General features: G+C 40.5%; 1 protein-coding gene across 4 annotated transcripts in view; it reads left to right on the forward strand.

Moving 5' to 3' along the window:
* The first annotated feature begins 13,316 nt into the window (after positions 1 to 13,316).
* LOC147607653 (uncharacterized) overlaps positions 13,317 to 16,401 on the forward strand; it is a 62,141-nt gene continuing 59,056 nt past the window's right edge. The window contains exons 1-2 of one of the 4 annotated variants that reach the window (XM_086790271.1): positions 13,317 to 13,624; positions 13,793 to 13,939. In XM_086790271.1, coding sequence (XP_086646397.1) covers positions 13,821 to 13,939 — 119 coding nt within the window. In that variant the 5' untranslated portion in view covers positions 13,317 to 13,624; positions 13,793 to 13,820. Of the gene's footprint in view, positions 13,715 to 13,792; positions 13,940 to 16,401 lie in introns of all 4 variants that reach the window. The other 3 variants (XM_086790270.1, XM_086790272.1, XM_086790269.1) reach the window with 3 other exon arrangements.

The following is a 16,401-nucleotide window of genomic DNA, read 5'->3' on the forward strand; positions in this document are numbered from 1 at the left end:
CATCACATTGCTGCAAATTTAACATGGTATCGGAGCCTAGCCTAGAATCCATCAATCTTATGAGCCCATTATCTTGCTAATCACTTAGCTAATTAGGATTAGTAGATAATTAAGATTTTTTACCTTTTTTTCAACAAGCTCTCTGCACCCCCAGCTAGTGGAGGGGCTTGATCTCCCTCTAGGCTTAACAATAGCCTCTAAGCTTTTAGCCACACATAGCCACAAGCCTCATGCTCCAGCCCATTCAAACAATTTGTCAAACCGCCTACTGGAGCTGCCGATTTTCGCTCAAATACTGGCACCTTTTTTCTGAGGAGAATTGGAGATCTTGTCTACACTAGATGGAATGGCTCTAATTCCTCTTGGCCCTAGGGGTTTTCAAGGGTGCTCTACAAGCTGGTGAAGACAATTTTTTATTTGATCAAGTCTATAGTGAGATCCAAGCTCTTCATCAAATCTGCAAGTGACTTTGGTAAAACATAGATTAAGCATTCATTGTTTGGTCAAATCTTGTGTTTCTTGGCTTAATCCTCTACTAGACTAATTGCTATTGATGGCCTTGAAAGGATTTGAGCTCATTTGAACTCTAAGGCCCCAGATCTGGACTCCCCGCATACTCTGTTTTTTGCACGCAAAATAGAGGATTAATTTGCTAATCAATGATTAATCAGTACTAATCATTATTTTTTTGGTGTAATTGAGGGTTCAAATTAACCATTGGGTATCTGATATAGACTCCTATAACTTCAGATTGCAATTCAGAGATGGTTTGATACTCCAACCATTCTATACAGATTTGTTACCCTTGGTTTAATATAATTTCTGGTGAATTTATGCTGATAAATCTGTTGTAATCATCACCTAAACACTAGATTGAGTTGTAAAAGGCTACACTGTCCTTGAATCTTGAAATTGGATCAAGAGGTAAGACCCCCTTCACATCATCATCATGAGTACGGCACAAGAGATAGCCAAATTTAATGGGGAGCAGTTTTACACATGGCAGACAAAAACCATGTATCTGCTCATGAGGAAAAATCTGTGGGGGCTAGTTGAGGGAAGAGATGAATGCCCAAAGGTGAGAGGGAAAAATGAGTGGAAGAGCAAGAATGAGAAAGCATTAGGACTTATTGCACTCAGTTTAGATGACGAAATCATTCATCACATCACAGGGATACAATGGGCAAAAGATGCATGGGATGAACTCAATAAATTCTTTGGCACTCAAGCAAAAAAATTCAAAGATAAATCTGTTAATGCAATTCTACAAACTCGATATGAAAGAAAGTGAACCTTTAATCACACACTTGAACAAATATAAAAGCATTAAGCAACAACTGTCAGCCATTAGCAAAAGGTAGAAGATGATGAGGCACTAGCAGTGCTTCTCAAGAGTGTGGACAAAGGTGAATATGAAAACATTGTAGCAACATTAAAGAATGTACCTGAATTGAAGCTGCACGAGATAGAAGGAGCTCTACTAGAGCAAGAGACCAGGGTCAAAGAGAAGAAATGGCTGGACTCAACGACTGGAGAGGAAAAAGCATTCTTCACCCGAGGGGGATTCTCTTGAGGACGAGGACGAGGAAGAGGCAAAGTAGGAGGAAGGACCTTCACTTGCCACAACTGTGTAAAGCCAGGACACATGGCAAGAGACTGCTACAGCAAACCCAGTGGTGGAGAAGGAACAACATCGGCAAACTTCATGGAGGCTCCTAAGGAAGTGGAGTCAGATCATCTTTTCTGAGAGAGAGAGAGAGAGAGAGAGAGAGAGAGAGAGAGAGAGAGAGAGAGAGAGAGAGAGAGAGAGAGAAATCCCACAACCCAATGTAACCTGCCCCAAAAGAGTAAAACCACCTCTGAACCATCGATGATGTAGGCCATGTGGTAAATGTATGTGTGAGCACTTTAGTCAAGGTCACTTGTAGTAGCCTTGGACACATAGAGAGAGAGAGAGTGTCAAGAACTATGAGTTTAGGGACTTGAGGCACTGGTCGCGGACTATCAACAAGTAAGAGGGAAACTTGGTATAGGTTCCAAGTGTGCTAGGAGTATTCACTTGAGGGGAGGTGTTGAAATATACAAGTGAATAGGGTGTGTGCGGGAACAAGCCCTTAGCAAGAGGCTGTAAAAGAGAATCTGTAAATGTGAGAGAAGCTGTGAAAAGGTAAGAAGTATCTACTGGAGAATAAAGGGTAGCATGAGGAGATTTAGGAGGTGTGGAGATATTCTGGGGAGAGGTGGCGAGAATCAAGCAAAAGAGGTGGAGTGAATCAAGGAGAAATCAGTGGGATTAGATGCTTAGATGTAAACCCTATAAATTGAGGCATTGGCCTAATGAGAATTTGCTGGTTTTTTATTATCCATGCTTACATTAAGCTATCAGATAATTGCTCACTAATCACGTCTTAATTATCATCTAATCTCTTTTCTAATGATGTTGATTCTAGCATTTGATCCACCATAGCTCATCACATTGCTGTAAATTTAACATTTCCATCATAGGAAAAACATCTATGCATACTGCAACACAATCAGTACATGAGATAATGTCCAAAACTTCTTGTACTTGAGTGTATGGTTTCACAATCACTTGCTTTTCTGAATTTTCGACGAAGAGTGTATTGACCCCAAGGATACCCTCATTCCTCTTTTATTAATAAAAAAGAGTAATCCCCATCGTTTGTGTATTCTAAAAGTGTCATTTTCATTCATGCATAGAAAGATGCTAGAATTCATATGCATAGAAAGATGCATATTGATTATTTTTATTATTATAAAAGAGTGATTTTTAATAGAATTCAATTCTATGCATAGAACGATGCATATTGATTATTTTTTTATTATAAAAGAGTGATTTTCAATAGAATTAAGTTCTATGCATAGAAAGATGCATATTTATTATATTTTTAATTAAAAAAGAGTGATTCTTTATAGAATTAAATTCTATGCATAGAAAGATGCATATTGATTATTTTTTTATTCTAAAAAAGTGATTTTCAATAGAATTAAATTCTATGCATAGAAAGATGCATATTGATTATTTTTTTAATTACAAAAGTGTTAATTTCATCAAAATGGATTTTATGCATAAATAGATGCATAAGAGAATATTTTTATTATTATAAAAGTCTTATTTTCATCAAAATAAATTTTATGCACATATAGATGCATAAAAGAATATTTTTTTAATTATAAAAGTATTACTTTCATCAAAATGAATAAAAGTGTTACTTTCATCAAAATCGATTTTATGCATAAATAGATGCATAAAAGAATATTTTTTTAATTATAAAAGTGTTACTTTCATCAAAATGGATTTTATGCATAAAAGAATATTTTTTTATTATAAAAGTGTTACTTTCATGAAAATGGATTTTATGCATAAATAGATGCATAAAAGAATATTTTTATTATTATAAAAGTGTTATTTTCATCAAAATAGATTTTTATGCATAGATAGATGCATAAAAGAATATTTTTATTATTAAAGTGTTACTTTCATTAAAATAGATTTTTATGCATAAAAGAAAAATTTTTATTATAAAAGTATTACTTTCACTAATATTGATTTTTATGCATAAAATGATACATAAAATAATTTTTTTATTACAAAAGTAATGCTTTCACCAATATTGATTTTTATGCATAAAATGATGCATAAATTTTATCAAAATAAGAGTTCCTTTAATCCTATGTTTAAATCCCATGAATATTGGAAAAATGAATAAGTAAATACTTAGTGAAGGAAAATTATACCATTCTATATTCTCTAGGATGGTAATGAGAAAATTCAGAAAAACTATCGAAGTCGGAATTTTAGATAAATGACTAATTTATTCCTCATAGGAATTCGTGTTTAATTTTGAATTCAGTAAAGTAGTAATTGAAATATTACCTTCGAGAAAGATATTTCAAGGAGAACCTTTCCAGACTCAAACTCTGAATCAGACTATGACCAAGATGTAACTCCTTCGTCAGTTTCAAGAAATGACGATGTGACCAGTTCAATAATCTACAATGAAATCACCCACCGAATCTGAAACTAAGTTGAGACCTTTGATTTTGATCTGAGGATCAAGATTATTGAATTTGAGGAATTCTGTTTGGGAATCCAGACCTGTGATCTAGAAGTCTTGGGATACGGAATTAGAATATACTCATTGTATTCAAAAGAAAATCAAAATTGAAAACTTGCATAGAAACCCTGTTTTCTTAAAGGATTGTCTTACGCCAGAATGCTAGAGGGAGCATTTGGTATATGTGTGTTCTAAGGGAAGTTCGGTTGCAACAGTTGGCGCGGGGAGTGTTCAAAGGATGGCTCACGTGGCAAAGCCTCGATATGGTTAAAATGGTGTGCTTTCGGTACGATGGGCGAGGGCCGATGAAGCGGTCCCCCTGAGTGAAGTGCCAGGACACCTAAGGAGGATCCTGGAGGGTTCTGACCAGGAGATGCACGGGCTCGCAGTGCCGAGGACACCCATGCATATGTCGTGGAAGATATATATGTATGATGATGAGAAACTTATTGTAATCTGTTACTGGATCTCATTGTTGACCTGCTGGTCTCAATGGAGAGTCTAGAGTGATACTGTTTTGTGAGAAACAAGGATTGAATGGAAATTTTGAGTTGTGACATCTGTACCCAGTAATTGTTTGTCAATGGATTGTTTTATAAATTAAAGTTTAAAGAGGAGTGTGTGAGTATCTGTATTCTAAAGCAAAAGTTAAGAAAGGCTTTCAATTATGGGTGGGTGAGTACTTGTCTGGTTCTACTATTCCAGTGGTTGGGCGGTGGCTAACCCCTTGGGCCAGATGGCTGGAATCAGTAGAGTTTTAATAATAAAATTGATTAATAAGATTACGCTTAGAACTCGAATAGTTAAATAATAACCTGAAGACTTCTCCATGAATAGATCAACGGCTATGCCTAATTCAATTAGGAAAAAAGCGTTGATTCCTTCAAGTTAAGTTTGTTATAGTTTCCCTTCTATCTAGTTTATTTAGATGAAGGTTAGTTCAGTCTTGACTTCGTTAGAAAAATTCGTTAAGAAATTCAAAATGGTGGAATTGTCCCTGCTTTTCGGGCATGGGAAACTTTCCCGGTTTCGGTTTTTGGACTGACCACCAGCTTAGTCTCGTGTGCCCGGACATTCGAGGGCGAGGCCCCTAGTGGGAAACCCTGCCCCGCGTATGAGGAAGCTACTTCCGCTGCTGCTACCATTCGGGAATCCGGTGTGTAGAGGGGGCAGTGGGCGAGGCCCCTAGTGGGAAACCCTGCCCCGCGTATGAGGAAGCTACTTCCGCTGCTGCTACCATTCGGGAATCCGGTGTGTAGAGGGGGCAGTGGGATCTCACAGTTGGTATCAGAGCGCTGTTGTAAATTTACATAACAGCACCAGAAATTGCTTAAAAATTATAAAGTAAATCTAGGAAATAATGTTTTCGCTTGTTTATATTATGTTGAAGGAACTTCAAAAAAAAAACTCATAAATTGATTTGGAAATTTATAGATGGATACCCCGAATCTATATGGCATTCCTGAACTCTCCCAGAGTCAGGATATGATAGCCTTTGCATTCGACCACCTCATCAACTCTGCTACGACCCGAGTAAGCAGAGTGAGACTCGCGCGTCATTTTGAGAGTCTTTACTTTCCTGATCCTCTTGAGTGACGTCGGTATATGTGGTCCTCTGGAGGACGATGTATTAATGTCAGTACTAGTCAGCGTTAGAGGCTCAAGCAAAATATTTCCTTAGCCATGATTCTTATAAGGCTAGGACTTGTTCAGCATGTACAACTCTTTGATCATTCACCCAGGAACTTCAGAACTTCATGCTGAGTTTTTAGGCTTCTTAGTCGGTTTATCCCTAGAAATAGAATTACAGCATCTCTTTCTGTAATGAATCATGCGTACCATGGCATGTCTCCTTCGCAGTTTCGCTTCTTTATGCGAATACGATTGAGGCAGTGATTTTGGGAGCCGTGATGCTCTATGTATATATCAAAAACTTTTGATAGTAAACGATATTTTGCAAAAAAATTCCAAATTGTTTCTTGTTGTGAATATGATTAATCTCATTTCATGAAGTATGATGAAATAATTATCTGTTTAAAGAATGAATCATAAAAATTAAATAATCATAAATCTGTTGTCAAAGTTAAGTTGACGAAAATCTCGTTTTGTCAGTCATGAGGCGCGAGGCCCGTGTGCAAGGCAACCGGATCCTCTAACCAATGACGAAGAGTTAGATTCGGATGTTCGAAAAGCCCAACTTGGTCCCTTCAAGGGTGAAGGGGAACAGTTAGGTGAAGTAGTAGAAAAGTAGATTGAAGCAATGGAGGAATACTTTGATGTAACTGGCTACAATGAGAGAAGCAAGATGGCTCTCGCCAGGTTAAAGATTGTGGAAACGGCCACGGTCACTCGGAGGAATCACTGCGAGACTAACCGTCTTGACCGGAATACCCAAACCTAGACCGATCTTAAAGCTTACCTCAGAAAGAGGTTTTGTCCCTCTGAGCTTCCTTTTGAAACTAAAATGAATGAATTCTTGGAATTAAAGTAGGATAGCTCGATAATTGAAGAGTACCATCAAGCTTTTGCCCTTCTCCTCAAATATATCCCCTCAATTGGATGAAGAGTAGCTGATGGCTAGGTTCATTCGAGGAATGAACGAGCCATTGGACACCTTCGTAAAAGAATGCCAAACCTGTCTCAATGACCGAAGTAGTAAGAATGGCAAAGGACTTTGCCAAAGCCTTTGTTGTTAAGGTTCCGCCAAAGCCTGTACCCTCTAACTTTAAAAGATTCCAAACCCTGGGAAGTACTTCAAACTTTCCTCCCCCAAAGAGGCAGCAAGGCCCAATTCAAAATCAGGATGCGGGAAGATTCAGAAGTGAAGGAAGACCCTTCCCCCAGAACACTTTCTCAGGAGCCCCACCTATTTCAAGGATTCTGAGGGATGAGCTCAAAAGTGAGAACATGTGTTTTGGATGCCAGGGTTTTGGTCGAAGCTAAAAGACTGCCCGACTCCTGCCATGTCAAGGGGGACAGGGAAGTCAAGGACCGAGAGTGCAAATACCAACCCCTTCCTATCAGTCAAATCAAGGTTCATCTCGCCCAAATCAGGGAAATCCCAGAAGAACTCCAGCTCAGCCATCTACCTCTGTCCAGAGTAGCCTCAGAACTCCTTCCCAGAACTGGGGCAACCAAAGAGAAAGAGTCCCGCCTCAGACTGCAGCAGCCAGAGCAGTCACAATTGCAAAAGTAGTGGAAGAGGAAAGAGGACAGATTTATGATGCAATTGAAAACCAAGGGCCAAAACATCAATTCTCCGTCATTCATACTCCATCTGAGTATCAGGGTAAGCCTTTTAAGCTTTTGATTGATTCAGGCAGTACTCATTCTTTCATTTCCCCTGTATGCTTGCGTAAGCTAGACTTAGATCAGAAATCAGGGAAACCTATGCAAGTTGAATTGGTAAGTGGGAAGATTCTTTTCACTCACCTTGAGACAGATCGTATTCAGTTCAGTCTAGATGGGAATTTAACTGACTGTCAGTTCAGAGTTATACCTTTGGGAGTTTTCGGTGGGATCCTTGGAATGGATTGGCTCCATAAAAATCAAGCTGACATTCACTGTCATAATGGAACCATTTCCTTCCGTGACCTTCACGGAAACAAGGTTCAAGGAACCGAAATTTCAAGATCCCCAAGTCTACAGTTAGTAAAGGCTTCTAAGTTACTAAAAGGACTTAGCAAGAAGCAGCACATTTATCTTGTCAAAATGAATCCGGTAGACTCAAAGTTAAAAGCTAAAGAACCCGAATGGTTAAGTGATTATGATGATTTATTCCCAGCAACAGAGCTAACAGAGATGCCTCCAATTCGGGAAGTAGATCACGTGATAGAATTGACCCCCGGAGCTCAGCCAGTAGCCTTGCGCACGTACCAAAAATGCCAGTTCCTGAAGCCATCGAACTCAAGGAACAGCTTAGACAACTGTTAGAACAAGGGTTTGTAAGACCCAGTGTTTCACCTTGGGGTGCGCCAATTCTCTTTCAGAAAAAGAAAGATGGAATGCTAAGACTCTGTGTGGACTACAGAGGTCTCAATCAGCTGATAGTTAAGAATAAGTATCCTATCCCTAGAATTGATGAGCTTTTGGATAGGCTAAGTGGAGCCCAGATCTTCACAAAGATAGATCTCAAATCAGGGTATTATCAGATCAGGATTAATGAGCAAGATATCTCGAAGACAGCCACCATCAATACTCGGTATGGACATTATGCCGTTTGGATCCCCCCAAATTTGCTCTCCAAGCATTATACCAGTCCAGCATAAACTGGACAAAACTGGACACCCTGATCTTGCAACCCAGTGGCTATGTGGAATGCCCCAGCTACATTCAATCGCTTAATGTGACATTCTCAGAGAATACTTGGATGATTTTGTTCTTGTTTTCTTTGATGATATTCTGCTTTACTCAAAGAATGCAGTTGACCATGAAGCTCATGTCAGAAAAGTTCTTGAGATTCTAAGGAAGCACCAACTCTTTGCAAAAAAGAGCAAATGCACTTTCTCTGCCGACCATGTTGAATACTTGGGCTTTCTGGTATCAAAAGATGGAATTTCTCCAGATTCTGAAAAAGTCCAAGTAGTCATAGATTAGCTTGAACCAAAGACAGTGAAAGAAGTCAGAGGATTCTTGGGATTAACTGGTTGGTATAAAATTTTTATACCAAAGTATGCTCTCATAGCTTCCCCCCTGATATATCTTCTCAAGAAGAATATCCCGTTTCAATGGTGTGCCAGGTGCCAGAGTGCTTTTGATAAGCTGAAGACCACCTTGGTAACCAATCCTGTTCTGAGCTGCCAGATTTCTCTCTACCCTTTGAGAGGTCGTAACTGATGCTAATGGTTTTGTCCTGGGAGGTGCACTCATGCGGGAAGATCATGCAGTGGCCTATGAATCCCGAAAACTCAGAACGCATGAGAGGAATTATGCTGTCCATGACCTGGAACTACTTTCAGTAGTATATGCCCTGAAGTTGTGGAGACATTACCTACTGGGTCAAAGATTCACTTTGATGTGACAGATCATTAGAGCTTAAAGTGGATCTTCACTCAGAAGGATCTCAACATGCGCCAGAAAAGGTGGATGCAGACCCTGCAGGAATTTGATTTTGAAATCAAGTACTGCCCAGGCAAAGAAAATGTGGTAGCAGATGCCCTCAGCAGAAAAGCCTCCTTGCTTGCAATTACTGTAGTGTCAAACCCTTTGATTATTGAAGCAAGAGAGAAGATCATGCAGGATAGATTCTTTGGCCCTATTGCTACCCTACTTATGCAGGAAAGCAAAACTCCACAGGAGTTGAACCGAGTTCAAAGGTACAACCTAGATGATGGAATTATGTATTATAATCGCAGGCTATGCATTCCCAATGATGAGGGAACTAAGGGTCAAATTCTGAATGAGGCCCATGACAGCCTTATTATAGGACATCCAGGTTTCATTAAAACCTACATGTCAGTGAAGAAAAGCTTCTTTTGGCCTGGTCTAAAAAAGGATGTACTTAATCATGTACGTCAATGTATGACCTGTCAGAAAGTCAAAGCCGAGAGAGTAAAAATGCCTAAATTTATTTCATAAATTTTTAAAAAATTTTGCCATAACCTCCTGACCATTTTTTAATTTTTCTAACTGTTATAAGAAGTAGGCTGACATGTAAAATGGGAAAGTGCAGCAGAATAACTATGCATCCTCAAGCAGAAACAATGAGGATAATGAAAGGTTGTTTGTTATGCAGCATGTTGTGAATGCCATGTCTGAAAATGTTGAAGCAGCACAAAAAGATGATGTATGGTACATGGATTCAGGTGCTTCGAACCACATGATAGGTCATGGGGAGTAGTTCAAGGAGATGAAAAACCTTGAACTAACAAAGACCCACATAATCATAGTACATGCAATGACCAAAAGGCCGAGAGTGAGTGGGTAACAACCTCTTTTATCCCTTTTGATATCCAAATCTTTCAACATGAGTTGCAGCATTCCATCCCCACTCAAGCATGAAGTGTATCCAAGAATGGGTACTACCAACTCATTCATTTCTATCTTGCTTAGCTCAGCAAACTTGCCCTTGTGATTGACCCTTTGGGTATACATGTGGACAAGTCCCACCAACACCATGATTTCATCAAGACCAATGTCCTCATCAATTTGCACAATACTTTGAGATACTTGCATGAAATCTTTGCACAAAACCCTCTATACTTTTCTTCTCTTTAATGTTGGGAACAAAGAAGGAAAGGTACCTCTCCATATAGCTAGATAGAGAGTCCTCATGTAAGAATACCATGCATCGATCTCTAAAGCACTTTTACTCTTGGGTGGTCATAAAGTGTTGCACAACATCATATGCCAATTTTTGCCAATCCTAATTATATTTGTGCATTTCCTTCAACCACCAAGATCTAGCTCTTCCTTTGAAATGAGAAGTCACTTTCTTCACTTTAGCAAGCTCGTCTCACAAGGAAAGGCATGAAAACAGGCATCCCAATTAGGAATCCAATCCTTAAGTCCCATGCGAGTGACTCCTTCACCATCAAACACAAAAAATATTTGTGCGAATGGATCTCCTCTTTTGAACCATAGACTCACTTGTGTAGACACCATATAGTCAAGAAAATCTTGCACTTTTATTGGTTTCAAAAAAATTGTATTCAAAAGTCCATATATCATGGAAAATCTAAATCTTGCTTTTACATCCCCAACCTTTTGACTTCGAACATTACCACCATAATGTTTTATACTCCTTATGTCTTCAAATGCATATTATCCTTTGTCTTGACTCTTAATTGATAAGGGCCTTTGATAGGCATTTCCATCCATTGCCATTGAAAATGAAAAGTCTCTGGTTGGCCTTTCTTGAGAGAAACCTTGTCCTTGTATATCATATATACTTGAATAAGGTTGCTTGGTAAAGACATTGCTTCTTGCTTGCATGTCATCAAAATCCTCTTCATCACTATCCTCATACCGCTTTGAGTTGACCGGTCAAACAATCTTTGAATCAGGAATGCTTGGGCTTGATGGAAAGCTCTTAATATGTACTTTCATGCTATATGATCACTTTTCCACTAGCTTGAAGCATTTATGATTGGGCCAAGGTTTTGTACAGTTTGCCCCAAAAACAATGCGGTGGAAAATGCCAAAGTTCACCGCCTTTGCAAATTCCAATTCGGGAGTTCTAATGCTTGTTAGAAATCTCTTTAGTAGTGCTATCCAATACTCTAAACCCCTTCAAAATAGACCACACATCAATCGATGACCTTCCTCGTGTCCATAAGCATGTATTGACTCAAGAGTGGCATTTTTCCTTGCATTTTAACAAAAAATTGACATGCCCTTTGGGTAAATGCAACCGGATCTCAATCCAAAAATAGACTCAAAGTGTAACAACAATCAATGTCCATGCATAGGCAACTTGCATATACTTTTCCAAACACAAGAAATTGCAATTCCTTTCACTTTGCATCCAAGTCCATTGCCTTAACCATTTCATTGCCCATTGCCAATGTACTTCACATCAATTTTGTGTCAATGATTATGTTGATGATACACACTGAAGCTTACCGATCTCCCGGCCAAGCTCTTCCAACCCCCTTACTCAAGTTTGAAATCCAAGAGCAAGGGTTTGGGCCAAGTCTTCACTTCCATGTACCTAGTCCCCTTTTCATACCACTTTACCAAGGCACTCACGGCAAGAAAGGTTTAAGACGCTCTCTACCCTTGGCCACTCTAACCAAATGCCAAGCGTGCCCTCACAACATATATCCTCACCATGCCACACAATTGAGGTACAAATTTGATTTGCAAGGGATGGTGTAGGCTACTCACAACATCTTATAATTGCATGCCTAGGTTAATGCTGGTGATAAGGTTTGGGTTAATGTCAAGTCCACTTCTTCATGATTCTTGTCTGCAACGCTTGAAGTTGCTTAATGGCTTATATACTCTTAAGTCTTCACTTGATGCAAGCTTAGGTCTTCATTTGATGCAAGCAATCTCCCAAATGTAACCATAGTGTGGCATATGCATACAAGATGTAAATGTAACTAAATCCAAAAAGCACAATGCCTGAAGATCCCAAATGATATGGTGAAAGAGAGCATGTATAATGGATATTATGCAAACAAGGCTCGATCATAAGTGGATTGTGTTTAATCATAAAGATGCCCTAATCCTCATGAAATAGATTGTTCAATCCATTGGCTAAAAAAACATGTGATATTTGTCCCAAATTCAGTATGGATGATGATGAGTAGCTTTATATAGATTAGCATTAGGTAATGCAGTTTGGAGTGAAAATAGGCATTAATCCCAACAAAATCAAGCATGAGAAACCCTTCAAAATTTTTTCCATGGAATCCCTAATATGCAAGAGAGGGAAAAATTGAAGAAATCCCCAAATCTCAACTGTATATTCAAGAAACTCAAGGAATCAACCAATTGATGCAAGAAAATGCTTAGCAATTGTTCAAATGTTACCAAGAAGCCTCAAGCTTGAGTGTTGGTTGAGAAATGCCCCTCACACAATGAAAAACATGGAGAAGATTTGCAGCTTTGTAGAGAGTCCATGGCCTTCATTATTCATGAAACAAAGCTCTAAAATGGTTGAAATCTATAGGAAACACCATTGCTAAAGCAAATAGGGTGTCCAAGTTGTGATTCCCTTGTATTAGAGGCAATATTCACGAGAAACGGTGCCTGTTTGCTGGAATTCCTACCACCCTGCTGCCACCTCTCTAAACCCTAAACAAGATGTTTAATATGCTCAATAATCCCCCCATAATGTTGCCTAATTGATGGGATTCAAAGAGGAGGTGATTAAGGCAAGAAAGAGGATGAAACTAAGGTTTCCATGAAGCACAAAAGGGCTGGAAATTTTTGTAGCTTTCCATGGCCAAATTGAGAGAGAGAGAGAGAGAGAGAGAGAGAGAGAGAGAAGCACATCCCCTTGAAGAGCTAAAAAAAAGTTTCTCCCCCTCTATTAGCCTCTTGTGCAAACCAAAAATTCCATTGTCCACAAACCCTAATTTTGAGAGAGAAAGTTATGTGTAGGCCATGCGTGGTGCATGCCAAGTTACTTCATGAGATATCTTGAAGATTTTAAAAGATTTCATACTTAACAATAAAATATATTCTTGAAAAAGTAATAAATAGATACTTATATAAAGGGAACCAAGAAAAACTATAAGGTTCAAGTGACACAAATTAATTAATGCACCGAAAATAGAATGTTTGGGAGGGCAGGTTCGGAATTTTTATGGGGAGGGCAGGTTCGGAATTTTTATGGGGAGCGCAGGTTCGTTAGAAGGGGAGGGCAGGTTCGTTAGAAGGGGTGGGCAGGTTCAGTCAACCAGAGATTTCTGTTACACACCTTCCTTCGCGCAGTCTCTCACCACCCCACTTATATTGTTCCTTCTTCTGAACACTCATGGTGCCATGGCAACCTCTTGGAGGTTTTCTACTTCACTAAAGCGGGCCAAAAAACACATTTGGGCTGGTTGATGCCGCGTAGCGGAGCCATCGAAGACATCGGACGCCTAGCCTAGGTTCTGTCTGTTTTTCTCTGCTAACCCCTAATCTCATTAAACCCTAATTTTGCAGTGTAACCTTCTGTTCTCTGTACTGGATAAGGGTAGGTATGCCTAATCACCCACGCCAACAGCTCCACCTTTACCTTCGATTCCAGCGAGCTTAACTAAATTTGCGAATTGCAGTTGTGACGGGTGCAAATCTTTGGGTGAGATGTATTCTGATCGAATCGCTTCAAGTGGGGCGGGTAGCAGGAAACGATCTATAAAGGATAGACTGGGTGGGAACGTGCAGAATGGAGATGAGCCCTCACGGCAGAACAACAGCAAGCGGTAAGTGTTACCTGATTGCCTCTCTTTTTGTAAGGTTAATTACTGGGTCATCAGGTTAATCTTGGTTAACCTCATCGTTTGTAATCATAAATTTATATTTTGTAATCAGAAATTTACATGTTGTAGATTACTTTATTACCCACTGAAGATGCTGTCTGTAGGTATCAATCCAGTTCACTGGGTCGTTAGGTCTAGCTCACCGTCATCACTCTTAGGACTTCAAACATTAAGTCACATACTTTAGGTTGAGATCCCATCTGCAGAGAATGTGCCCTATTCAACCGACTTTGCATTCTCTGCCACCCACAGATGGAAATGGGTGTTTGAAACAGTAGTCATGTGGCAAAATGCAGCTTTTCAAATGAAGATTTCAACTGCACAAACTGCACAAACAAAAATTTGCTGAAGCCAAAGCTCCCTGCACACACCTCTCCTCTCTACGCGCACACCTCTCCACCTGCCTGCTTTCTTCTCCTCCTGCCCACCACTCTTTCCCTTCTCCTTCTGCCTGCCATTCCCCCTCTTTTCTGTGCGTTTCCCTCTTGCCCACCATTCATCCCTTACCTGCATCTCCTTCTGCCTGCCTGCCATACCCCTCTCTTCACATTTCCCTCCTGCCCGCCACTCACTCCTCTGTGTTTGCCTGCCGTCTTCTTTGCCTCTGGCCTTCTTCTCCCCTTTCCTGCGCAGATAAGCCCTTCCTCCTGCCTCTCTTGCGTCAACATACAGATTTTTTTAAACTGTGTTCAAGTCACCCGCCCCGCCCTTATGGCTTCTGCCCAAGCCAATCATCCTTCATCCCTTTTCTCCGAAGAAGAGCTTACGAGCTTACATGCAGATTTTGATAAAGAAGTCAAGACCACACTCATGAGAATTGCCTCTGATTTTTTATGGGCTACAAATGAGTGCGAAGACACAACACTGACGTGTGCAAGACGTGCATGACTCTTTACTACCCCTTGGTGGTATATTGGTGTCTCATCCTTGGACGAGGTCTCACAAAATGCCTAATGAATGTTCTGAACACTTTGGCCAGCAAAGTCGGTACCCCAGAGACATCTACAACCGAGTGAAGGACATGACATCCCTCCTGCGTAGCTTGTGGCTTGTTGCAGGGGTTCCATTGCCTTGAGGTAGTTTGTCAACAATGTAGACATAAACACACTTACATAGGCAACGAGAAGCTCTTTGTTTGCAAGGGTGTTCACACCTATACACTTACACATTGGTGGACACATAGGGTGGACATAGGAGGTGGATGTGCACACATATGATTGAATCCTAACAAAATCCCCTTTGGAGCGAAGGTGGAGATGTATTAAGATAGACCTTCAATAGGCACAATGATTTGGGCTCATTGCCACCACGTGATGCAAAAGATCACATTGGCCATATCTGACATGATACAATAGATCATAGTCAAGCTTGCAAATGGAGCTTCCAAAGAGTCATCTGCAACCATGAGCTCAACTGCCTCATCAGGAAGCTCACGTCCAATCTGGTGTCCATCAACCAAATCAATGAACCATGTTGCTTCCGAGTCAAAGAGGCATCACACTGCTCAGAAGGATCAACACTTGTTACGGTGCAAAGCCAAGTCCTGGAAACCTGCTGAAGACCATGCAAGGCCTTTTGAAACTTGTCAACCACCCCCTCTGAATCCGGAACCACAAAGCTTGGAGTATGCACCTCCTTGTGCAAGTAATCAACTGCCACTTGCCTGGCTTTTCGAGAGGTCCCCGTGGAAAGAACATCCTCATCTACAGGAGTATCTTTGTCTCGAATACTGCGAGACATCAGAGCATAAGTTACCTGTTGAGTTTCCTCTGACTGACGAACACAAGAACCACCACATCAGTATTGGAAAGTTACCACCAACATCAGTACTGGAAAGTTCCTGCCAACTGCTGCCATCAATTGGCAAGCTATCCACCATCTGGTCCCGGAAAGCCTGCACCTGCAGCGTATCCACACTTAAGTGGCCATTACCAGACTGCCACTCATCACAATCCTGAGGACCTGGGAGGGAGAGTGGTGAAAGCTTGTAGACTCCATTCTCCACTCCGCCTTCCCAAACCACTTGGCCTGTTGCTTTGTCCCGGAGAGCAACAAAATGCTCATCAAACTCCACCCGTACGCCAGTCTTGCAAACCTGATGCACTGACAACAGATGAAAACCAAGTGACGGAACATACAACACTTGGGAGGAATGCTTCCCCCCTCTGCCATCGGGAACTATCTCCAACCTGCCCTCACTGTGAAGTTTGAACTGGGATAGTGGATGTATCCCCAGTAAGAATGTGACCAGAATACCTGTAGAGGTCCTGTAAATCTGAACGGGAAGGAGTCATGTGCCTGGAAGCACCACTGTCTAGAATCCACTCCCGAGTATCCATTGCGGAGAATCCTCCAACCTCCTCCTGCCTGAAGAAAATGAAACATCGGTGTCCATCACCTCCAGT

Source organism: Cibotium barometz, chromosome 55, assembly GCF_041138505.1.
Source record: "Cibotium barometz isolate CiBa-2024 chromosome 55, ASM4113850v1, whole genome shotgun sequence".
Taxonomy (NCBI): domain Eukaryota; kingdom Viridiplantae; phylum Streptophyta; class Polypodiopsida; order Cyatheales; family Cibotiaceae; genus Cibotium; species Cibotium barometz.